Source organism: Thunnus albacares, chromosome 9 (genome assembly GCF_914725855.1).
Source record: "Thunnus albacares chromosome 9, fThuAlb1.1, whole genome shotgun sequence".
NCBI classification, from domain to species: domain Eukaryota; kingdom Metazoa; phylum Chordata; class Actinopteri; order Scombriformes; family Scombridae; genus Thunnus; species Thunnus albacares.
This window is the reverse complement of record NC_058114.1, coordinates 28,215,473-28,241,761: the sequence shown is the minus strand read 5'-3', so window position 1 is coordinate 28,241,761 and position 26,289 is coordinate 28,215,473. Positions and strand designations below refer to the sequence as shown.

Sequence of the window (26,289 nt, the reverse complement as noted above, 5' to 3'; positions counted from 1 at the left end):
TGAAGTTTAACAAGTGCAAGAATATGCTCCTTGAAAAACACATGAGATTCTCTCTTGACTATCCGGCAGTGCTCACCATGAGATCAACGCAGGGCCCCTGCCAATTTGATGGCCATAAAAAGGCCCTGACATACACTCATTCCCTGGGATAACTTGGTGTTCCTTTGCTTTGGGTTGCCATCATTTTTGCGCCTTAGTATCACCACCCTTCAGTGATGAGGCGTTAACCCCCTTCCCAAATATGATCCTATTGGCCTACCACTCACCCCTGAGCCCACACATGTATGGAGGTACACACACACACACACTTTCCCTGTATTCCTGTTTAACGGATGATTTTGCAGAGCCTCCCTAGGCCGGATGTATGATAGTGTTTCCCCTATAATAGTACAGGCCTGGCGGGCCACCAGGCCAATGAGAACCCCCACCAGGCCAAAAAATATTTTTATATGCCAAATATCTATTCATTCGGAAATCAATAGAGTTTTGGAGCTTCTGAGCTGTGCTGTTTCGAAACGCGAGTCAACATCTCTGTTGGTGCCTGGGAAACTGCAGGTAGCGTAACTCCTTTTAAGGAATAGGGCAGTACCAGCAAGTTAGTGGTTAAGTGAGAGAGCGAGCATCAGAAAAGTGACAGTGAATGTGAGCAGAGCAGAAGAAAAAGTTAGTTGTAAGGCCGTATTCAGACCAAATCAGGCGGTGCGGCGTTCAGCCGCAGGATCGAGCGGAGGTGTGTGGGGGTGTGGGCGTGTTTATTTGTCCAAGTTCAAAATGTTTTGCCTGTTGTTATTACAATTTATTATTATTTATTAATGGTTACGCTTGTGTCAGGCAGAGAGGAGGATGTATTGCCCTTGCTCTCCGGTGTTGGGCACAAGCTCAGAAGCAACTCTCTAACTTCAAGTTAGAGAGAGTTAGTTTTGGGCTATGCAGACGGATTTTCATAGCCTTTATTATATGTATGTTTAGATTTACTTTGTTTTTTGTCTGTTATTTGGTGATGTCAGGCATAAATAGCTCATTATGGAAGTTACAGCAAAACACTCACTATACATTATCTCAGTCAGTGGCAAAAAAGGTTTGAAGCTTATGAGCTGGAACGTCAGAGGTCTCTATAACATAGTTAAGAGAAGAAAGTATTAACTTTCATCAAATCCAAGAAGTGTGACATAGTATTTATGCAGGAGACCCACCTAGTAGCACAAGAATCCCAGAAGCATCATCTTGACTGGGTGGGCTTTGTGGGGGGCTATTTGTGGCAGTAGTAAGAGCAGAGAGGTGGCAACATTAATCAATAAGCAATTACAATTTAAATGACTAAGAGCGAGTGCAGATGAGGCAGGGAGAATCCTGTTGATGCTTCGTGAGATCCATGGTAACAGTGTCATACTAGCAAATATGCTCCAAATATAGATGAACCTGCATTTTTTGGACTACTTGAGAAGAAACTGAATGATATTGGAGACTACCTGATCATCATGGGTGGCGATTTTAATTACGTAATGGACCCAGTATTAGATCGTAGCTCTCCATCAGCCCACACCTCTAGAGCAAATATGGTGCTCAAAGATATGTCCAAAGTGTCTGGTTCGGTAGATGTCTGGCAGTTGCAAAACCCATCATCAAGGGATTATAAATTCTTCTCTTCATCCAATAGCTCATTTTCTTGAATAGATTTCTTTCTGGTATCTCAGTCATTGATATCCACTATAGTGTCAAGTGACATTGGTGATATACTTCTTTCAGATCATAGCCCAATATTTCTCCGTATACTGTCCTTTAATAGGCCAGATAGATCCACTAGATAGAGATTAAACTCTAGCCTTTGATTAGATGAGACCTTTAAGGAATCACTAAGGTCACAAATTAATCTCTACTTAGGAACTAATTTAACAACAGCTCCATCAACAGAAGTAGCTTTGGAGGCTTTGATAGCTTTTTTGAGAGGTCACATAATTCAATACTCTTCATTTAAGAAGACTCCAGGATCTTAAAAACCATCACAATTGCAGAGTCACACTTGAACAAAAACCCTGTCCTCGGTAAATCTTACCAGGTTGACTAGACTGAAGCACAAGTTCCATTCAATTTTGATCCAAACGACAGAATTCTCTCTCTTTTGTATTAGACAGAAATATTGTGAGGACGGAGGTAAGGCTAGTAGATTACTTGCCAGTTACATTAAACAAAGAAAAGCAATGAGCACTATCCCTGCCATCAGGAGGGATGATGGGCACCCTCTGTCTGATCCAAGGAGATAAATGGGGCTTTTAGAGATTTTTATGTAAAACTTTACACCTCTGAGCCAAAGGTGGACAAAAAAGACATTACATCCTTTCTGTCAGCTCTCAATCTTCCATTGTTGTCAGAAGACTAGCTCGAACGTCTTGACTCATCCATTGCTATTGAGGAGATAACGGACGTTATCAAGCACTTACCTTCAAGTTAAGTGCCAGGTTTAGACAGCATCATGGCCAAATTTTTTGTTTCAGACCCTGAACGCTCTCTTTTCTCTCTATTTAAAATTATTGACAAGTTGTCATCAGTTTCGGGTTACAAAGTGAACTGGACAAGTTTGAGGCTCTTCCTCTTACACCACATTGTCCCAAATTCCTTTTTCAATCAGGCAGTCTCGCTTGACTTAAGAAAGGCATTAAATATCTTGGTATATCTTGGTGTGCCTAACTTGTTATTTTACAATTACGCTTTCACTCTCAGGCATATGGCACAGTGGTCTTTGCCCTCGGAGAGAGCCCCCCCACCCTGTGGTTCAATCTGGAAAGCACCATTTGCATCCCTCTGACGTCCTTGAACTATATCACAGCCAAACTAGCTGCACAGAATAAGTCACATCCTATTTTGTCCCATATTCATTGGGTTTGGAAGAGAATGGCTCAGATCTTCAAATTCGACCCCTATCTTCACCGGTCTGATGGGTTTTGGCTAAATCCCAAGCTCTGTATAGATAAATCATCCTTCCTCTGGAAGTCCTGGTTGCAAAAAGGTATCACAGTTCTAGGGGACTTGTATCAGGATGAAACAATAAAATCTTTTGAGGCACTTAGAAATTCGACTTACAGCACAATTAATTTTGTAAGTATTTGCAGTTAAGACACCTACTAGTACAAACTTTTGGCTCCCCCTCAATAGCCCCATCTGGCGTTGGCACTCTAGAGAAGGTCCTAAACATTTTTGGACTTGGTCATGAAGCCTCTGCCTACTATTCTATGATCCTTATGACCTCAGATTCCAATATATTGTCCCTTAAATTGACATGGGAAACTGATTTAACGGTAACGTTTACAGAGACAGAATGGGAAAGAATTCTTAGGAATGGGAAAAAAATGTCAAGGGAATTGTGAACAAGACTGATCCAATTCAAAATTATTAATAGAGTCTACTGGACGCCATCCAGGCTGCATAAAGTGGGTTTTGTTGACAGCTCAGAGTGCTGGAGGTGTCTTGACACAGATGGTACTTTAGTACACATGCTTTGGAGTTGCCAAAAAATTCAGGAGTTCTGATGTGCTATACATATCATTGTGGAAAATACTGCCAGCCCAGATATTCCTTTCTCCCCCAGTCTGTTCATTTTGGGTGACCCCTCTGCATTAAGTGACTTGGCTCCACCACTTGCTGACTGGATCCAGACTGCCCTTATGTTAGGATGGAAATTTCTGGTCAAAGAATGGAAAGCCTCCTCTGCACCAGCACCATCTTTGTGGCACCCTTCTCTTGGTCAGCTGGCTGCCCTAGAACAATTATTATATAGGCTACTTGATAAGGTGGAGGAGTATCACTCGAAATGAGGGCAGTACCACTCTTATACACTCACTGGCCACTTTATTAGGTACACCTGTTCAACTGCTCACACAAATATCTAATCAGCCAATCATGTGGCAGCAATTCAATGCATTTAGACATGGTCAAGACGATCAGCTTAAGTTTAAGCCAAGCATCAGAATGGGGAAGAAAGGTGATTTAAGTGACTTTGAACATGGCATGGTTGTTGATGCCAGACAAATACCACTCGTTACAACCAAGGTATGCAGAAAAGCATCTCTGAATGCACACATCTAACACATCTAACCTTGAAGCAGATGGGCTACAGCAGCACAATTCTACACTGGGTCCCACTCCTGTCAGCTAAGAACAGGAAACTGAGGCTACAATTTGAACGGGCTCACCAAATTTGGACAATAGAAGACTGGAAAAACATTGCCTGGTTTGATGAGTCTTGACCATTCAGATATTAGGGTCAAAATTTGGCATAAACCACATGAAAGCATGGATCCATCCTGCCTTGTACCAACGATTCAGGCTGGTGGTGATGGTGTAATGGTGTGGATGATATTTTTTCGGCACACTTTGGGCCCCTTGGTGCCAACTGAGCATTGTTTAAACACCACAACCTACCTGACTATTGTTGCTTAGCATGTCCATCCTTTTATGACCACAGTGTACCCATCTTCTAATGGCTATTTCCGACAGGATTCAGTTCATTATATTCAAACGGCCTCCACAGTCACCAGATCTCAATCCAGTAGAGCACCTTTAGGATATGGTGGAATGGGAGATTCACATCACGGATGTGCAGCCAACAAATCTGCAGCAACTGCATGATGATATCATGTCAATATGGACCAAAATCTCTGAGGAATGTTTCCAGCATCTTGTGAATCTATGCCATGAAGAATTAAGGCAGTTCTGAAGGCAAAAGGGTGTCCAACCCAGTATTAGCAAGGTGTACCTAATAAAGTAGGCGGTGAGTGTATATTGGGCATTTAACAGTGTTTCCAGCTCATAAAAATATCAGTAAACTATCATATAAAATGTGAATAACTGATATATTTTGTTAGAATACTGGTTACAAAGCAGTTAACAAGGTTTTCTATATGTATATATATATGTCTGGGTATCTGTGGTCAAGTTTCTGTTTATTATAGTTTCCGATTTATTTTGTTTTGGTGTTGATCTGGCAATGTGACTCCACTGCTGGTTTAATGGCGGAACAGCAATGCCCCCCTATTCCTTGTTCATACCAAAACGGCAAGGCGGAATAACGGTGCAACATTCCCGCCTTGAACGGGCTGTGTAAAAAGGGGCTTATGTTAAACATGGTCAAAGTTCCAGAGCTTGAGGTTAATGTATGTAAAAAATGTTCCCTGCAAATCAAAAGCCAGGCCTTCCACTTGCTCTGCATGCTTTGTTTGTGATGTTTTTTTCTACCTTGCTCACAAGCTGATGTTTGCTCGTCACGCATGCCCATAAACAGCCATTCGTTCCATAGCCTTTGTTGTTGTTTGTCCATGTGTTATTTGCTTTGTCCGTTTTCATGTTTTGGATCTGATTTCAGCTCGAACATGTACGGATGTATTTGAGAGGTTGACTGTTGAGAAAGAATGAGAAAAAGTAGTAAAATCCTACTACTATAGTTTATTTCATGATTTGTTGACGTAGCTTCCGGAGTGGCAGAAGTCTCCCAAGGGGCAGTTTCTGAGAGCTGGCCAATCAGAACAGAGTGGGCTCCTCGGGAGGGGTGCCTTAAAGAGTCAGGAGCGACTACTATATTGCCTGTTTCACACATAAACTGAGGGGAACTGAGGGGCTGCATAAAGGGTCATATGAGTTAAATAAGGAGTTTTTTTTTAACTGTAAATCATGCAAAGTTATTCCAATAGAGCCCAAGATTTAAAATATAGACCTGTTGATGTGCATGGCATGTCCCCTTTAATAGTCAGGTCATATCTCATGCATTCTGTTCAAAACAGAAGCATGTTTTCATCTGAAGTTAAATCTATTTTTTTTAGGCTTTGTTGCCATAAATGTATACTTAGCTCTTAATTATAAGGTGGCTAACTGCAGATTCTAAAGTGATTGCAGCGAGGAGACTTTAATAGCTTTGTGGCTCCTCCTATAAACTTTAATTACAGCCAGTGTGAATATTGTTTTGAAAGGATAGTTTTTCATCCAGCTGTAATGAAAACGTGTTGGAGGGAGAAGAGAATGTAGCAGGAGAATATATCCCCCTGTTGTTTCCAGCGCAGGAAGGAGGCTTCCACCACAGGGACTGTGGGTCTCTGAGGGCAGGAGGCCTCTGAAGGCGTGTGGCTTGCCATCGGCCACTGGCTCAGGGGACAACTGTGTCAAGCCGCGGTGTTTGGCCCTGTGCCCTGACACAGCAGTTGCCATAAACAAACAGTGCTGAAAGCTACTGGCCCAGTCCCCAGCTCTTTTCAAGACGGTGCAGTGAGCCTGCTGACCTTCACTCAGCTCACTCCATTAACTTTGAATAGATTTTAACAGCACATTGGAGAGTTGAGCTGCTTGCACTGTTCACAACAAGTGCAATGAGAGTGAGAACAAAGTGGTTGCACTTTATTTTTCCATATTTGCTTGGTTACTACTCAACTTGAATTCAGATGTTAATGGATGTATTGGAAAAAACATTTTAATCTTGGAGAGTTCACAGGAACATCATTCAGCCATTTATTGAGGTGGTTGATGGAGTTGGAAAGTCGGAGTAAACTTTGCTATCTGAGCTCTCAACTATCCAGAATGAAAGTTTTATGTCAGTCAATGGTAACAAAACAGCATTTGTACACATGTTTGACAAAACAATCCAAACTCAATGTCCACATACTAGCTGTCTCTGGGCTGTCAACTGTAACACGTGGTCCTCAACAACAAAGTTTTCCCTCGTCTTAAAATTACAGCATGAAAGTTCAAACTCATCATCAAAATCATGTGATATGGTTAAAAAATCTAGAAAAAATAAGCAGAGTTGGAATTGTTTTTTCAAACTACTGTTTCCAAAGTTAAAAATGAAAAATGAAATGTCATGTCTCAATGTAAACATGCTTTTCTTAACATTAGTAATTGGCTTGACTGATTGATCAATCATAACTATAACTTCCTTAAAGGAGTAGTTCCACATTTTGGGAAGTACATTTACTCGCTTTCTTGCTAAACATAAGATGAGAAGATCGATACCACTCTCATATCTGTTGAATATGAACCTTCAGCCAGTAGACGGTGAGATCGGTTTAGCATGACGACTAAAAGCAGCCAGCCTGGTTCTGTCTAAAGGTTAAAAAAAAAGTCCACCTCAACCAAAACAACCGTTAAACCACAATTGTCATTTCTACTTTTTATACTTCAAGCTATGTACGAATTAAATAAACAAGATACAACTTGTTATTAGTGAGCTTTAGAGGAGCTGAAAATCACATGAGATACATTTGTTTATGATTTGTCCTCCACTTTCGATATTTTACAAAATATCACATCAATACAAAATTGATTAGCTGTCGATATGGTAATCCCTGAAGTCAAACCCCTCCAGCAGCTTGTCAGCATACAAACACGCTCTGTCTTGAAGCTTTGTTTTATGGCAATATAAAGAAGTGTTGAGTTTACTTTCAGCCAAGTTAAGTCCAAAGGAGCTGTTGATATGGTCACGGCTGAGTTCATCCTCTTTATGGTTTTGGAAGGTTTATACTCTCACATAGCTAGATTACCCTTTGTCCTACAACCATTTCCCAGGACAGTATTATTGTATTCAGTTACGTTAATAGTCAAAAGCTTTCAATGAATATTCTTTTCTTTTTATATTTATTTTCAAATGTTATATCTTCTGTTCATATTTTTGGAATCATGCCTAAAATTGAGCACAGCACAGTTGTACACTAAATAAATGACCTTACAAAGCAATCAAAAGAAGGAAATAGTTACATGAGTTCCAGTATATAGGTATAATTGCCAAACTGGGCAAGACAGTTTAATAAAGGAGGGAACTAAAGTCAACTGAAAGCGTGTGGGACATATTTCATTGCATGCAAAGCGTTGCCAGTGATTCTGAAAGAGCTTCTCAAAACTTCCAACATACACACGATTGTTCCGAGTGTTACTTCCAAGACAATATCCCAATCTGTCACGCCCCACAGCTCACTGAATGCTTTTACGATGCATGAAAATGTTCATGTCACGTGATCCAAACAAAGAGAGCAGTACCTGACGCAATGTTTTCCACCACCATGAACACAGCATCAAATGATTAAGTTTGTTTTGGAAAACCACTTTCACATGCTGCCAATAGTCTTCCAGTTCCTCCCTAAACTGAATGAAAACACTTAAGCTGTCTAGAGTGCCGGGTGTTGTCCATATCCCCTGTAGACCCTCTGTGTTGATGTTTATTTTAACAGCTACCTTTATATGAGCAGTTATTTTGCATGCTAGACTGGTTCCATAAAAGGTAATTATATAGGCATATGCCACATGCCTGTGGTGCATTTAGTAAAAGTAAATACATAAATGAAAACATGAACCATATCAGTATTGCATAATTTCAGTATTGTGTTATTGTCTAAATGTAAGAGTAACTGTTTATGGAAAGGATAAAAAAAAATGCTGCTCACAAATCTATAAATTTTCAAATCGACAATCAAAGTCGGTCATTCTGCACAGGATGTACTTCCACTGTCGATCTCTAAAAACAAAGTACAAGATAAAATTCTGTCAGTTCAACAATCATAAATCATAATATGTTTTAGTTCTGCTTAGGTCTGCCAATAAATTCTGGTCCCACAGGCCTCACTGCAGAGATCTTTCCTTCCTACAATTTTTGGATAGATTCTAGATCCAAACTGCTGCACTGTGGGATCAGAAGTTATTAGGAGGAAAAAAACTGCTGTTGTGAACAAACCTTAGCACACCACTGAATGTGGTCTGGGCACCTCGGATAAAGTAGCCATAAGTGGGGATAACCAGCTCTGCCTCTTCTCCGTGGTATTCAGGAATGTCGGAGGTCTTCCTGTGGAGAGCAACCAAAGTTTGTTTAATGTTTTGACGAGTGAAGTGTTATAAACCTTCAAACAGATAGTTTAGGAAATGCACTTAATCACATTCTTGGCAAGAGTTAGATGATTAATACCACTCCCACGTCCGTTAAATATGTGTGTAATATACAGTACCAGTCAAAAGTTTGGACACACCTTCCCATTCACTTGAATGAGAAAATGTGTCCAAACTATTGACTGGTACTGTGTCTTAGCTTAGCATATGGAACCAGCTGTCCTTACTCTGTCCAAGCAAAGAAACACTCTGGCATTTAACCAACCATAAAACTGGAACTTGTCATTTTTACTCTCTGGTTTTTGTACAGATTGTTTGTTTCCCTTGGACAGAGCCAGACCAGCTGGTTCCCCTGGCTTCCAGTCTTATGCTAAGCTCTCCACAACAAAGCAAATAAGCGGATTTCCCGAAATATCAAACTATTCCTTAAACATGATCTTGGCCTTGTGAGAACGTACATGCAGGAGTAGGGACAGCGGCGTTTGTAATAGCAGCAGTAGAATTGCCATTCCCGGTCAAGAACACTTTCAAAGTACTTGCTCTGTATGCCTGCAACCAGACCGTTGCGGGTGCATGTAGAAGTCCTGCAAAGACACATGAGAGTCATTAAGTTTTTTTAAAAAAATAAAACAAATCAGCAATACAGAATGTGGCATGCCAGCCCACCAGCACAGAACATATAGCGTTATATCTTCTACCAGCTGATTAACCATGGGTTTAGTGGCAATACACACACTGCAGCATCTTAAAATATATATATATATATTTTATGTGTCAGTAGATTGCCTTTGCCTTTTCTGAATACTGGCCAGATTAATGTGGCTGGTAAACTCCAAACATCCTTCCCAGCTGATCTTGTCAACAGTCCAGACTGTTAATCCAGAACAGAACTTTGAACAGGCAATCGCGATGCTCTTTAAGAGTAGGAGTCATGGAGGAAGATTGGACATTTTTATCTGTCTCAACAAGGTCATGTTTCTGCAATGCAACGGCCATCCCCCGAATCATTTGGGATTTTGCAGATCTTTGCTTTATTTCATCTGTTACTGACTGCTAGCTTGCCAGCCTAATACTAATGCATTGGCTTTACTCTACTTATCTTCCTGCTTCCCAGTGGACAATCCGTATCAACTTTCAACACATGACACGCATCGATGCAGACGACGCTTTATGCATAATAAACATGAACCCAATGGGTTACGACAACAGGTCATGTGTTGGGTTGGGTTCAGATCAGGATGCTGAACTCTATATCCCATACGCTCCAGATACTTCCAATCCATTAATTTCTCTGCTTTCCAAGCATTCAAACATAAAATTGGAGAGATCTTTTGATAAGTAGAACTCTGATAAACATTTTAGACAAAGAGAAGATGTGTCCAAATCTTTTAATTTAAATACCTGTGTTGTTTGTGCAGTTTGTTTATTGCCCAAACACTTCCCTGTCACCACAACACATCCAAGAATACCAGGTCCAAGAAGCAGGAGCTGAAGCATGTGTAGACGTTTGTCATGGCAACACGGGCAAAGCCTTCAGCTATTGAGCTGATGGGGGTAGTTTCCCTGCAGGGTAATGTCTCAGCCAGTGCAATTCAAACAGACAGCTATGTTAAAGGGAAGTAGATGTGGCAGTGACAGAGAGCATTCAGTGTTTGTCTTTGAATCAATGGGCTGGATGCAGTCAAGCTTAACTTGAAATAAATCTGAAGAGCACAAATGTGCTCTGCTCTTCAACCCAGCAAAGTAATCTGAAGCAGCTATAGCTGAGTCAGTGATCTGTTTAGTTTTATGATTCAAGTTGCTGTTTACAAAAGCTGCCAGGCTACGATTCTCCATCCAATCAGGTTTTCTAAAGGCTGATCCAAGTCCTTTAATTAGATTAACTTTCAGCATAGTTGATGTTTATACAAACATGTTAGGTGAGGTTTTGGCATTTGGAACAAGGTAAAATTAAAGAAGACCTGACTTTGTGTAAAGGAAGACAACCATATGAAGGAAATTAAAGGCTAGCACAAGATTTTTCTTCTTCTTCAGTGGCTAAAATAGATTCATGTAGCTACTGGCTGACTATTGCCAATTTTTATTCCATAAGCTGTTACTTACTTACTTACTATCTGCTTTATCAATGGCATGTTGCAAAATTTCTGGAGATTGCTGCAACATGTGGCTTATAAAATACAGTGGTATATCTCTGAGGGGCTATTGACAGTCTGTTGGATGAATCTTCCAAAAATTCACTGGAAATAGTCATGTTCCCTGGAACTGTCAGTTGGATACACATACGGCTGCTTTGGAGTGAGATTCCGATTCATAGAGGCCCATGATGACCTGGCTTTGTTCCTCTGAATGAGAAAACAGTGGACAGAATCCTTTTTTTTTTTAAAGTAACAGAAAAGATACACATATTAAAAGTTCGAGGTGAAATCTTGGTGTTGAAGGTGTGTTTTAGCAGAGACCAATTCAAAGTTTTGCAAGCTAGGAGTTGCACCAGCTATATGTAAAGTAATTGATCCATTAGTTTGTATGTGGGGTCCTTTGTAAGTTCTTAGTAACAATTAGCTAGTTTGAACTAGTGAATAAAAATGTTTGCACTATTAAAACTTCAGACTTTGGTAAATGTGTAAATCAGCCCTTATGCATACATTTACATTTCATGCCCTTTTTCTGTGGTTGTCAATATATATCTATATCTATATCTATCTATCTATATATGTGTATGTATATGTATATGTATATATATATATATATATAAAGAGAGAGAGAGAGAGAAATAGGTTTGTAGGAAAGCGCATCTTGAATAAAAATGAGGAAAACTCCCGCATGCTGTCTCGCTTACAGCTGGAATATTTATTATTTTACAACATTTCGCTCTGTCCAATCTTTATCAGGTTGTTTTCTCATTCAGAATTAAAAGAATCCAGTTTACATGGGAAATATTTGATTATGCTCACCTAGCTGATGCTATTAGGTGATATAGTCTAACATTATTGATGTAACATTTTGTTATTTGAGGTAATATGTTTTTTTAAAAAAATATAATTCAAAGTCTTTCCAGTTTACATCATCAACAGCATTTTATCAAGTGTCAGGTCAAAGTGTAGACAATATCCCATATTGCCTCTTTTTCGCCTCACTTAACAGGTCATATATTAGCAAGCTAACGTTACTTTTGTCAGTTAGGCTAACCAGTTCAGTTAGCTACAAAACAGTTACACAGTACCAGCTGCTGGGTGTAAATATTTAGTAACAAGTAATCTCTACATGAGAACTAGTTTGTGTGGTGCAGCTGGTTTTAATTTAGTGATGTGTAAATCTCAACTTAGTAAACACTTACGTTATAACTAGGCTGAATTTGAATTTACAAATAGCTGGTGCAACTGGCTCCCTGCTGGTGTTTAAATGACCAAAGACATCCTCTGGTTGCAGCTGTATCTCCAGACCTCATTTTATGCTCCAAATAAGGTCTGGAGGTCTTCCATTGGTGTGTTTGTCACCCACCCACAAGACGAGTGGTTTAACAGGGGTGGTTTTGTTCATACAACAGTTTCAGCAGCAAACTCCACACAGGCTTCGTATAGGCTTTTGTTGTCTGCTAATAGTGACCTTTAAACCTCTGTTGTTGGTCAAAGTATGTCCTAGAGTGAAGGAGCATAATATAGCAATTAGACAAAGGCATTGCTTTCTTTGATTGGTTCTTCCTCCTGTTAATTGTAACAATAACCCACAAACGTGTCAAAGACGTGCAATCTCACATGGCTTTCATATTTTTTTGCAATAAATTTCCCTTTCAGATGCTAATCTGGACTTTTCTTGCATATTTTGATATATTACATGAGAGGAAAGATATTTTACTTTCACATTTGCTGGGTAATCTGACTCAGATGTTCCTACATGACTAATTTGGCCAAGACTGCTGAATGTTGTTAACATTGCTATTATAAACTGGAAAAAAATACAGTTACATTTGATTAATGAGTGTGAATTCTGAATATCTGTGCACCACATCCACTACCAAGAAAACTACTGAAATTAAACTTTAAAAATCTTATTAATCCAACACTCTAAATTCTATAAATACATGCAACATATTCCCTGATTTAACCTCTGTCTTTCAGCATGACTTAGCTCACAGCTACTTTCTCTAAAAGTCAGAGCAAGTAGATTACGGGTGGTCTACAAGTGAATAAAACACATGTGACAGAGAACCTACCACTCCATCCCAGCACGGTTGATGTCATCCCACCAGCAGTCACTGGGCTCCCCCAGTCCTTCAGGTGCCGGCTGGCATTCAAACGACCACAAGCGGTCTGAGCCATCCTCTCTACTGAAGTAGCTCCTGATGGCCACGAGGACCTCTCCGTGGGGACACTGGAAGTTGAAGCCCTGTCGGTAGCCGTTGACCCATCCCATGTCATAATGGTCGTGAGACTGACCTGCCACTGCGGCAAGCAAGGACGACACAAGCACAACCAGAACAGGATTCATGTTGAAGAGATCAGTCCGTCTGCTGCACTCCCAACAGCTGCCTCACTTTAAACTCCTCCAAGTCTCCTGTTGTCCAGATGTTTCATATCCAGGAGTGATGTGTAATTTGCTGCTCAAGGGACAAATCCAAAAGTGGATCTTACTGAACATTTTAAGGTGGACTCTGAGATAGAGCATTAACAAAGTCTCAATGTAGATAAAGGTGCACCTTAAAAGACAGGATTTTTAGATTACATGCAATTCAAATATTTATGCGAAGCTTTATTAGACTCTGGCGAACCCCTTTACGTGTTAAAAATGTAATTGCTCAGGTTGTTAACTTTATACTGTGATCATCTTTATAGCTTTTTCAATATAAATGGCAATTTTGTGCCATTAAACAGTTTTATTTTATCATGAATGATCACAATTGATATCAATAATGTGAAGGTATTTGGGGGATGAATGTTTGTTTAAGGCAGCATCTACCAACATGACAATTAAGTAACAATCAGTAATGTGAATAACCTATAGCCAAGAGGAAAAAGGCATTTATCATAAATGTATTAAGCACATAAAAGAGTGTCTTTCTATATTTTTTTTTAATTGTAAACAATTCCTATAAAAAGACCAATACCAACAATGACTGTTCTTTGTTACCCTTCCTAAACCCAAAATACAAGAGCACAAGTGTAATGAATGGATTAAATAGTGTGTTTATCTGCACTAACATAAGCTACAAACATTAGCCTGTCTGGCTAACAAGCTTACTACCCACAGTAGTAACCCAGTGTTAGCTTGAGGAGGGGGGCTTTTCATGACTAACACGATCACTGTGTGGAAGCCGGTCCTGGATGCTACTGTTGGTTTAGGCAAATGTTGCTGGTCTTTTGGATTTGGGGAGGTTTGGCAACCCCAGCCAAACTCATTACCAAGATAGCATTATATTTGCTTAACACATTAGTTAGTTCTCATCCTAAAAGCCTCTTCTTTTGTTAAAAGAGAAAACATACTGTTTGAGAATATGAATAGTGTAAATCTAACCTCTGTCTTGCCTATCCAAGTATGTAAGCTAAGCAGCTGAATGAGGTTGTTGAAATAAATTAACTGTCTGATTTTACATTTTTGGCTGGAACAACCAATAGTTGTCTGTGAGTGAGTGAGTGAGTGAGTGATGATGTTACACCATTGGTCATCCGGCCCAGTGTTGGAGTTTCCCCAGTGGCTGTTGCTCTTTCAAAATTAATCGGAGCAAGGTGATGGAAGCGGAGGACAGCAGTGTGATGCAGGGTGACTGTGTTTCTTGCTCCGAGCTCTGACGCTCTCAGCTCTGGTGCTAAATGCAGTGAAGTCGGCTGAATTCCTGTTTAAACAGACACATAACAGCATCTCTGTGTCTCTTCCTCTACCGTCCAGTGCGATCGACTTGATCGATTTTATAAGTGATTTTATAACACAAATGATGAACAACAGCATTAAAACACAAGTCTTGCAGGTAAACATGTGACTCATGTAGATCTTATATCAGTTTAGTGCAGGGTGGCTGCTCTGTGGGTGACTGTAACTGCAGAAACCAGGGGGGGATAAGTCTCCTGAATTTGCACCCAAAATGCTGTCAGACTTTTCATTTACAATTTCCACCGCAGCCTCCATGATCATCGACTGGGAAAGAGGCAAAAAAAAAGGTGCATGCACAGTTAAAGCACTCCAAATAACCATCACTCTGATGAAACACTCTCTCAAAAATCGAGAGACATCCTCAGAGTGAAACAGATGAAAGAGCAGGGGGAGTTAATAATAGTTAGAATTGTTATAATTAAAGTAAGTTCTCTTTCAAATCAAACATCCCAAGATATGAGTGGAAAGTATTGTTCTTGCAACTGCATTTATACTCTTTTCTTTGAATCAAACATAGCTTAACCATGTCATGTAATATGCTACTTCAGTACACTTTACCAGCAAATATTACTGGGACCACTACAGAAAATTGCAGATTTTTTTGCATTTAATATCCAGGACTTCACATTATAGACACTACCACTGACTATCCCTGTAACACATTGGCCACAATTTCACACACTGACCGTACACAGTCCAGTCAAATACTATGCTTTGACCTAGTCTTGTTCCTTATCATACTGATAACACTAGGACTAACTAGCTATATACTGCAATATAAGAACAATGCTTTCATTCTTTACTTCTATGTCTTCTATATACATCATCAACTGCTGGGACATGTAGCTTTAGCCTCAGTCGTTTAGCCTGTTATTATGTATGCTTAATAGCTATCAAGTGACTTTTTAAGATTCCGTTATAGGGTTCTCATTTTAAATCAAGTCAGTCGGAAACATTACAGAAAGTCAGCTGGTTACAGCGTTTTCAACAAACTTATGAAACTACAAATAAAAAAAAAAATTTAAATCGTAGGCATCATCAACAAAATTGATGGTCGCAAGCTAGAAATGAGAAGCCTTCATTTGTCTACCTCTGTCTGAAATAAAGGACACATTGTTTCAAAAAAATGTACAGCCAAAACCATAGAGCTGTTGTCCAAAAACTTTCAAACCACATCAGGGAGCCACACTGTTGCACTGGGTGACATGTTCCTTCGTTACAATAAAGGGGTTTTGTATATTTTGAATCCCTCCCACATATGTCATCCTGTAAATACTCACTAGCACAGAAAATGTGTATTAATCCACAACTGAAAATATTCCCCACCAACAGCATTGTTTCAGTGCTATATCAATACATTGCCTATAACTCTACATTGCGGTAATTGAATAAAATGGTCAGAAAAGTCACGCTACTTGGCTTTTACCAATGGCAACAGAACCATCCATTACAATAATTCACATGGCTGGTAAACAGACCACTAAGTGCTAACATGACCCTCATATACAGTAGAAACCACTCACAAATGGATGCGTGCAAAATCACACATCCATTTTCTTCTCTGTATTACAGGATAACAGTTTCCACAGCTTCTCCTGTTCCTGTGAAACAATGTTCCTGTAAAAGCTGACTGGCAGACAAATTAGGCTTTGTGAGAAAATGAGCTTATATTATTTATGGGGTGTAGTGTTAGAATCATTTGCGCAGGTGTTGCTTTTGGTCATGCTTACATAATTTATGTCCTAATGAAAGATCTGATATTGTGTTTTACGACATTATGTCTCAGTTCAAGATGTTAAATGGGTTCAGTGGAACATTTTGATCGTGGGATTTTAATTTGTACAGAAAGTGTTCCACATTACACTAAGACACATTTTACTACATTAACAGCAGTGATGACATGTCATTTTTGCATGTTTTTGTGGAAACAGACAAAAATCCACTTTGCTAATGGATTCCAAAACTTGTGGCTTTTTCTTTTTTTTCAATGTAAGTTAAATTATTGAAATATGTACAGAAGCTGAGAACGGCTGTGCTTGCAATCATTTTTTTTAATGTCGTTATCTTGAGATCATGAGTTAATTGATCTCGTTATCTCAAGAAAACAAATGGCCGATTTCTCGAGATAATGAGATAATTTATCACGAGATTTATCACGGATGGAGCTCATTCTCATTTGTTCATTCCTGTCTTCTCCTCTCCATGTCTCCTTCACATGGTTAGCTCAGCTATTTAGATCAAGCACAGGAAGCCTTCAGGGGGCTCTTAAGGACATGGGTTCAAATCTGTCATATGTTGATTCTTATTCCCTCTCTCCAGCCCACTTTCCTTTCTCTCATTACTGCTTACAGTCTAATAAAATGAAAATGCTTGAAAAGTATTGTTTCTCCTACATGAAACATCCCATCACATTATGACCAGGAGATCAACCTGCCATTTGGCTGTGACACAGATGTCATTAATAAAGGTGCTGTTAATAATAATGAGTACTTCTTCATCTGACAAATCAGTTGCTACAGTTGTCAAGACGCCATCTATACATGCTAGCATGTCACTCCTCATCTCTGATAAACATTATAAGTAATAAGAGGAAACAACCTTTTGTTTTCTCAGGGTAACGGGTTGATTATCTTGTCATCTCAAGATAATACAGCTTGTTTTCAAAATAATGGCAAAAAAAAAAAAATCATTGCAATTTCTCGCCTTCATGATTCAAGATTTGAAGGTTTTACTCGTCACATGCTTATTCAATATGGTGGCTGTGCTTAAGTCTAGTGTGAAATAAAGAAGTAAACTAGGCTATAGATGCTGTGGTATGTGGCACCAGTTCATGCTATGCACTTGTCCCTGTACAAATATATAATTAGATAGAAGTAAAAATAAAATTTAGGTCAAGAAATAAAAAGGGTACATTTTTAAAAAAAAGTTAGTTAAATATATGTTATATAAGTATTAGAATACTAAAGCGTGTGAGGGTGGGTATGACATTTTTCAGTATATAAAAAATGTTATAGGTACATATTTTAAGACAATGTGATATTACAATGTACAATGTGATAGAATATGCTCTTACGTCATGTAAATGTGGTCTATTAGAGCATCGCTATTTATAGATGTTTTAAAAATAGATTTTCCACATAAAAGATACTCTTTATATCTGTTTACATCTACATCAGAATAACATTTACATTAAAATAATGCTAAATATTCTAGAACACAACATGTGCATAATCACTCCAGGAAGGCTTGTTTTTGTCTTTTCTGACCCATGTCGATAAAACTATCAGTGAATTCAGGGTAAAGATCGAAAAAAGGACAAAACTTTTCTGCTATATCTGCCTAGATTCTTGGAATATGATTCTAACTATTTAACACAAACTTACTAAGTATGATAAAAGCAAAAAAAACATGAACATCTATTAAAACTGTAGTTGCTGTGGTATTCTACAGTATATTTCACAGAACTTCAGTAAGACTTTGGGAAAGGCTCTCTTTTTACTTAGTGTGGTTAAACAAAACAAACATATATACAGTAACACAGCAACCCTACATTAACATACCATACCTTGATTGTTCTCTAATGTTCTCTGGCCTGTAAGACAACCTAATAGGTTCATTTTGTTGCTTTAATTCCTGAGGAGAGAAATCTATTTGTTAACCACGTGCTTGATAATTTGATCCCATGCGAGAGATCATCTTCAAACATCTAAAAATAAATAACGGCACATGTTAGGAATAGGGTGTGAGTCACTGCTTAAGGAGTTCCACAAAAGTCAAAATGGAGCAGAACTGGGAGGTATTTATAGACACTATTTTCTATTTAAAAATCTCTATTTAGAGCAGTGCTTTTGGCACTTTGAGAATGTAGGGCTTCATTCACAATACTTTGATCTGACTGTGACATACAGACTGCACTGTACCAAAGATCACACAGTGGAAGCAGCGGGGCCTCTGATTGAAGGCCAGTTCACACAATGTCTGTTCAATTCACCAACCATGATCCAGACTGCTTATAAATCACCTGCATTCACAAGTTGCTGATTTTGCATAACAAACATTATTTGAAAAGATGACCAGTGCCCATTTTGTAATTCTTCAAATAATAAATAATTTAGTTAGCATAGTGAACAAGTATCTCAAGTGTCTGAAAATATCACAGCAACATTTCTGAGAAAGATGTGCACACATTAAAGCCAGTCCTTTCTAAGGTAAATATTTGGAAGCTACAGAGCACATCTGCTTTTCATTGTATCAACAGCAGCTTTCATACAGTCTTGGCCCCACACTAAGGCTGGCAGGACAACACTCAGTCGCTTTTTAAAGGTCACACTGTGTGTGCTGTTTTGCAGCAGACTGAGCATTTGCAATGATGTAGTTGTATCATTTGGGCACTATGTGAGACAACAGTTGGACCCAGTTTCTTTAAATGCAGTGGAAAAAATAAACCACACCAGAGAGTCAGAATTGAAAAAAATGTTTGTGAAAGTCTTCCTGTTATCTTGTTTTTCATACTTTGATACAGCTCCCTCCATAAAAGGATAAGAGTGCAGCAAACAAGCTACTTGCCAGAACATGGACTATTCTGTAAAACCAAAATTTGGAGCCAACATTTTCAGTGAAAGGGTCAATCCAGCAATTGAATATTTCACTTCTACATAGTCTGGGGATTGGAAAGTCTGGGATTTGTCAAAAAAACCCCAAAACATTAGGTCCTACATTTCCCATAAGGCAACTTGATATTGTCTTACATTAGACCATCACTGCCGTCTAAATGGCCACTTCTCTCAAACCCCACGCTTCCAATTTTAAGACCAGCTGTCTTATAATTATTTAAAGTCTCCAAGCCGAAACTGAGATTACCCTAATGACATCACCAGGGTTATTTCCTTTTCAGACTTTTAAAATCTTTCAGACTTTATATATAAACTGAACCTTATGTCTAAAATCATTTTTTCTCACTACATCTACTTGTTTTAAGGTTAGGGGAAGATACTGGTCATGGTTTCAATAAACAAACATGCTAAGGACACTAGCTCCTGGATTGGCATTGAACATTAGCATTGGACTTAATTTACTGCATGTCCTGCAGAAACATTTAATATAAATGCAAATCATTTAATTCCAAAAGCCACCTATAAGAATGAAAAGTCATCTCAGTCTAGTATTTATGATGACAAAGAAAATCTACTGTGACATTGCACACTGACCTTCACATCCTTTGCTTCCAAAGGAGTAATGTCCTACTGTATTTATTTTGATGGGAAATATAAAGACTCAGTCTAAACATCAAATTATTACACAGCAGCAAACACAGACACACTGATAATCACTCATCTCCTTCCCACAGAGCTAGTCAGAGCAGCTCTGGTCTCTCTGTACCAAGACAGACTGTTATTGTCCTGCTGGCCAGAATGAGGTTTGTATTCAAATCAGGACAGAAGCAGCTGCCAAGAAGATAGTGTCCCATTCATAAATGTTTCTACAAACCTGACATGTTGACACTGTCTGTACGGGAGCAGAACAACCTGTGATCTCTCCTACTGAGCTTGACTGCACTGAAGAAACATGTTATAAAATAATACTTTTATAGATAAAACTCTCTCTGGCACTCATTTTCAGTTTGGTGTGCGTCATTATTCAGCCTTAAACTGTCATCTCTTGTCAATTATCATTAACATAGAAGGCATTGTTTGAAATGGAGTGAAAGGTTTGCCTGTAACAAACAGAGAAGTGTGAGAATCACCAGAGGACCGTGAGAGGGCAGAGCTCTTGTCAATAAAGACGTGTCATGTATAAATCAGTTCATCAACACCTGCTAGACAAACTCAGCATACACAGACAGCCTCATGTTGTCAGCAGACTTTACAGCAATATTTCGTAGTAAAGAAAAAATGTACAGCACAATACATACTCTTATTAATCATTTGTAGAGGAATAGCTGATATAAATGATATTTTTGTCCATGTAATATGTCTGAAATTTCTGTCAAAAGCATGTTGAATATCATCATGCATGATGATATCATATCTAAACATGATAGGCAGTGTGCTGTATTGTACTTATAGAATAACATGCAAAAGAGTGTTGACAGCAAGACCTGGGGCCTCAATTATCAATTTTATGCTTAAACCCTACGTGTACTCATTTCTACACATCAAATACAATTTGTCAATCTCTTCTCGTGCTATGCGCACAAATAGAACCACTTTTGACAAGGCATACAAACAAAGCCTCAGTGGTACACAGGTATAATCGTGGGATTATTTCCTAAATTACAGATACACAAACCAACTCTACTGTCAGTCATATAATAACAGATCAACAGGCTACCATTAATGCCTCTATTTCATCCTGTTTTTCTCACACTGCACCACAAAACACATGTGGCTCCACACAAGAGATGCTGAGGATATGTTAATGACATTTCAGTCTGCATATTAATAAACTGTTAAGTTTTGATACCATTCTTTTTAAATAGTTTAACTAAGCCATGCATATTTTCTGGCATGCTGAAACTTAAAAAGTGCAACAATTAAAAATTCATAATCTACAATTTACACTGAAGTGGTACTTTACCAAATGTCTTTTTTGTGTATTGCAATTCTTTATTTGATCATTACTTAAAGTGAACCATCAATCATCACTTGTCCCCATACTGTATCTTTTTTATTTATCTTTGGCCAAGACACTTAACAGTGTAGTTTGCCAGAGTTTTATTTATTATTGTTGTGATCTCATCAATTTTGCATTATAATTATAGGGCAACAATAGGGGCATCTTCCTTACACGAGAACTTATGATTGAATATGACACAGAGATCTTGAAGAACACCACATCACTTGTGGTTAAACTGTATAAGAACTACTCAAATGGCAACAAATGATGTGTTGAAATAGTATAAACATACAGAACACATTGCTAAATACAATGACACCAGTAATAATGCAGGAACACAAATAAAACTTATGTTCACAAGTCCATTACCCCAGTGCATGCTGGGAAGCTTTCCTTCACGCTTGCTCCCAGGACATTATAGGATCTTAACCTCATTGTCTGTGTCTGTGGTCTACTTTAGTCCACAACAAGTAACTCCACATTAAGACTACTGGAACTTTCACAGGGACGTGGTTGACTGTATTTAGCATTCTGCAGGTGTTTCTTTGTGTAAATGAGCCAGTATGCACACAAGAAGATGCATGCTGTTCTATTTCCATTTCAACTTCAATTACGTTAAGTTGCGTGTGTGCATATCTGTTAAATACCAATTTTCTTTTTCGTATTGACAGTTCATATACACCCATTTAGAACTTGTTAGATACATACTCTGGTAAATGAGGCCCTTGGTCTTGTATAAGGGGCACTACACAGATTTTACACATGAAGGTCAGTTTCTACTCATCCTGCAAAAAACACTTGTATGTTGTCTTCTATGGCTCTGGAGGAGCTTTTCAAAGTCTGAGAAAATAACCCAGATGACGTCTATCTTCGTACAAACAGTAATAGATTAAGTTGTTTCAGAGAATGCCCTAAAATTACATATGTTTATGTTCAAGTCACAAAGACCTCTAGCATTATGACTTTTGTCCATCGGGAGCAAATAAGGAAATAACAGTTCACAGAGGGAGGTCAGAGTGGATGGATGGGTCAGCAAAATGACTTTGACTCCCTTCCCTTATTTCCTGTCATCTTCCTACTGTTGATTTCTGATTGAGTCATAAAATACCAATTGTTGTATTATGGGAAAGAATTTGAGTTGAGAGAGTTAGAGCCACACCAGGGACTACAAATCAGGATATCTCAGCCTCTGCTGCTGGGTTTGACTATTCTTTTCCTTAATGTGTCTCTTGTGTAATACTAAATTGCTGGTGATCCCCTTTAAAGTTTAATCCAAACAAAGATACCACAAAGTCCAACATGTTGAATGTCAGTAATGAAGATGAGTATGAAAAGGTTATGCTAATATCAACCAGGTAGCTCTAATCACTATGATCATGGATCAGATGATATTTAGAGTGGTAATTAATTGGCTTTGTCACCATGACAATTTAATATTAACTATTCAAAGTCAACATTTACTAATCCTTCCAACCCAAACAAGATAACATATCACTGGAATTTTAATCTGTGTAAATTCTCTTCAAAGCGCAAATTATCATCTACATAATAATCTTTGAAAATATGAATGAAGAGTGCCTTTTTATCAAAACAAACCATCAAAATGAATTAAATCAATCAGTTCAACATCTTTTGCTATAATTATGAATGAATAGCGTGATACTTCACTACTAAAAACACAACTATCTCTGGTATGTAGGGTTACGCAACTACCACTGTGAGGATGTCAAAAGGTCCCTCAGCATGGTCCATTTTCCCATAAGACCTTTGCTGTTTAATAGTGCTTCACTGATGAAATTAAGGGGCCAGCCAAAAGGCCACCATAATAACGTCTACAAAACAAATCACTTTGCTTTAGGCTGTAACCTCATTAGAACAATGCGTCGTGGTTGCTTGGAGGATGTGTCTGAGCCATGGCCGGTGAGCGAGGCAGGCAGAGATAAGCCTCACTGACAGTAGTGATAATGGGAGAGCAGGAATGATTGCCTGGAAAATAATCACGCCCCAAGTATTTTAGGCGCACGATACCCTGTTCTCATTTATTTGGTTATATCGATGCCACAACTTCCCCCTCGAGCTTCAAGGTTATCTGTTAGATGATATGCATGGGTCCTGGTGTCTGACTGAATGTAAAATTGTCAAGAGCTTGGTGCTTCTCTATATTACACTTTCATTTCACTTTAAATGAGCAGAAATGAACAAACAAATTGCAGGGATATCACACAGTGACCTTGCCTTGCTATCATTTTGTCATAATGTGTATTTGCACAGATCTGTGTCTCATGTTTTGACATTGTCACTCACAAATGAGTCAATTAGTTCTGCTTGGAAAACCAGTACAGTTCAATAACTCTTTCTCATCTCCTCTGACAGATCCTAGAAAGTCAGGCTACCAGACTGAGAACAAACTAATTTCCAGTGGCTCAACACTACTACAGTGTTTACAGTAATTATTATTATAAAACTGAAATGTGTCCTCAATTTTTGTGTAAGGAAATAAAGTATCATGATACTGCAGCTAGTGTGCATTTTTTTCCATTTTTAAACAGAGGATAACAAAGGTTTTGGACTTATTTGTGGAAACAGCATCTACGTTTAAAGCCTCTGGGTGGGTGTTTCCCTCCCCACATCTGAGAGCCAACAGTGTTAGGAGAAGTCATGGATGTATTGTAAGAGCTCTTATACTATATATACTATTATATACTATAATGCTTCCATGGGGGAGGTGCTGTCAACTTCTGTGGTGCGCTACTGACTGGAGCACATCATCCTGCACGCCCTACGAATGTGACGCAAGATGGTTTTTTCCCCTTTTTCAACATGCCCACAGTAACAGGTTATGTAGCAATTCAAGACAAGAATTGTCTCTTTATAGCATTCAACATTGGAAGGACCCATTGTGCTATTAACAAAGGCAGGGAAGAAGAAGACATCAAGCTAGTGAATATGGATGTAAACAATGTAGGATTTAAAATACTTTTTAAGAAATCGACTTTGCAAATGTTTTATTTGGAAGGAAATGCATTTAACATTTTTGTTAGACCTCAAGGAAACACATGATGTGTTTTGTTGAGTAACGCTCAATGAAAACATAACTTCTGTTTGTTTAGAAGAAAACTTCACGTGGTACCTTTAAGCTAGGGGCGACAGCATCTGTCCCCTGCTGGTTAACTGCCTGTGTTGGACCTGAAGTGATATTATGATCTATTTTTAGTGCCCGTCCCCACAGATATTGCACCAATCAAATTACCGCTCAGTTCAAATTACAGTTTAGTTCAATTACAGTTCAGTTCAAATGACAGTTCAGTTCAAATAAAGTTCAGTACAAATTGTCAGTTGGTACCAACAATTCTTACCCTTTGGAGAACATTAATGTAGGGGGCGCTATCACTGCAGAATATTAAATCACACTTAAACGTCTCCTTTTTGAGCAAATAATTTTGAGCAAATAAGTACACAAGTCAAGACAAACACCAAACCCCCCCCCCAAAAAAACCAGTATATATATACTGATTTTTTTTTTTTTGTTGCAAAAATGCATTTTAATTTCACTCAGACTTTAATTTTTATTTACACTGTGCAGTAAGATGGTTTCAATATGTTCTGAAAGAAATTATTTTAATGATGTTTGTTAAGTATTCTGTTTCCTATGTGGGACAATCAAGTCTTGTCTCAATATCAGTTAATGGACTATCTGACCAAACAGGCATGGCATCTGTAATCCAATCCGCAGCAGAGAGGAGTGAGTTCGTAGTGATCATAAATCATACAGTGGAGTGGAAAATGTAGAACGTGACACTAACTCTGCTAATACTGTATTGTTTTCCAGCAGCTGATGTTCTTCAAATGATTCTGAGGAAACTAGAAGACAGAAGCTATTTCACTAATCAGTGTATATATTTCCTCCCAAGGCTCAGGTCTAGTTTTGTAGCATATTTGAAATTCAAATCAAATCTCTGTGATGTTGGCTTCAAATGTCCAAGGTCATTTTCCATGCATGTTAGTTTTCTGCTGATAACACTTAATTTGAGCTCTAGCATGCCAGTGTGGGTGATATAAACTGGTGTACCAGTTTATGCCACCATTTAAATCTGAGTATTTTTGCCCCAAGTTATCCACAATTTCCTTTTAACTTGCATGAAATGTAAACATCATCAAATTCTGCTGATTCTCGTTCATTATAAATTGGGTTGATTCATGCACCTTTTCCCATTTCCAAATTACACACCTGCACTGCACTTCAATTTCCTCACTGGATGTCAAGAACTGGGTCATGAATGCTGAAGGAGACTGGGCTATGGAGCTGTATGCCAACACACTCCTACTGCTGAGGGTGACTTTTAGAAAAACCACAATCATCACACGATTATCAGTATTTGTGGATGGAATAACTGAGTTGTATTATATATTCTGTCCAGATACATTATGTTGATCAGTTACTCTTGGTTGATTTCAGTGTTATCTGCCATTTGGATTATTGGTTACTGTGCTTTTTTTAGACCGAACTATGAACCTCATTATAGGAGAGATGAAGGCAGTCAGACAACAGTTTTAAATCAATAAAATCTATGAAGAATCAATAAGAATCAGATTCTGGCTTATTGGTCAAAATCTTGCCTACAATGTGCATGACAAAACTGAGTATGGTAACTATTGTTTTTACAATTCCCCAAACTACATACCATTTACTGTAAGTAAACATATGGTTACTTGTGGGTGAAGATTTATATGCTCGTCTGACACAGCTCGGTTTTGGTCTGTTACGGTAAACAGAAGCCACTGTTACAGTAGTAGTTACTGTATGGGTGGCCGAATAAGGAAACAAAAGTCAAGGGTTTGTTTAACAACACATAACATTACATCCATTATGTCGATTTTCATCAACATTTCAATGACCACATTCAATGTCACTCAAACAGTACAACCCTGTGTAGTGTCGAGTAGTGCCACATTGCTACT

At 38.5% G+C, this 26,289-nt stretch overlaps 1 protein-coding gene across 1 annotated transcript; it reads right to left on the bottom strand.

The window, feature by feature from the left end:
- Nucleotides 1-6,357: 6,357 nt before the first annotated feature.
- dpt (dermatopontin) lies at nt 6,358-13,591 on the bottom strand. Its single transcript, XM_044362064.1, has 4 exons — nt 13,064-13,591; nt 9,312-9,437; nt 8,705-8,812; nt 6,358-8,488 (listed from the first exon to the last, which is right to left on the bottom strand). Exons 1-4 carry the CDS (start codon nt 13,336-13,338, stop codon nt 8,422-8,424), a joined length of 576 nt encoding a protein of 191 aa, XP_044217999.1. The 5' UTR covers nt 13,339-13,591; the 3' UTR covers nt 6,358-8,421.
- Nucleotides 13,592-26,289: the final 12,698 nt, after the last annotated feature.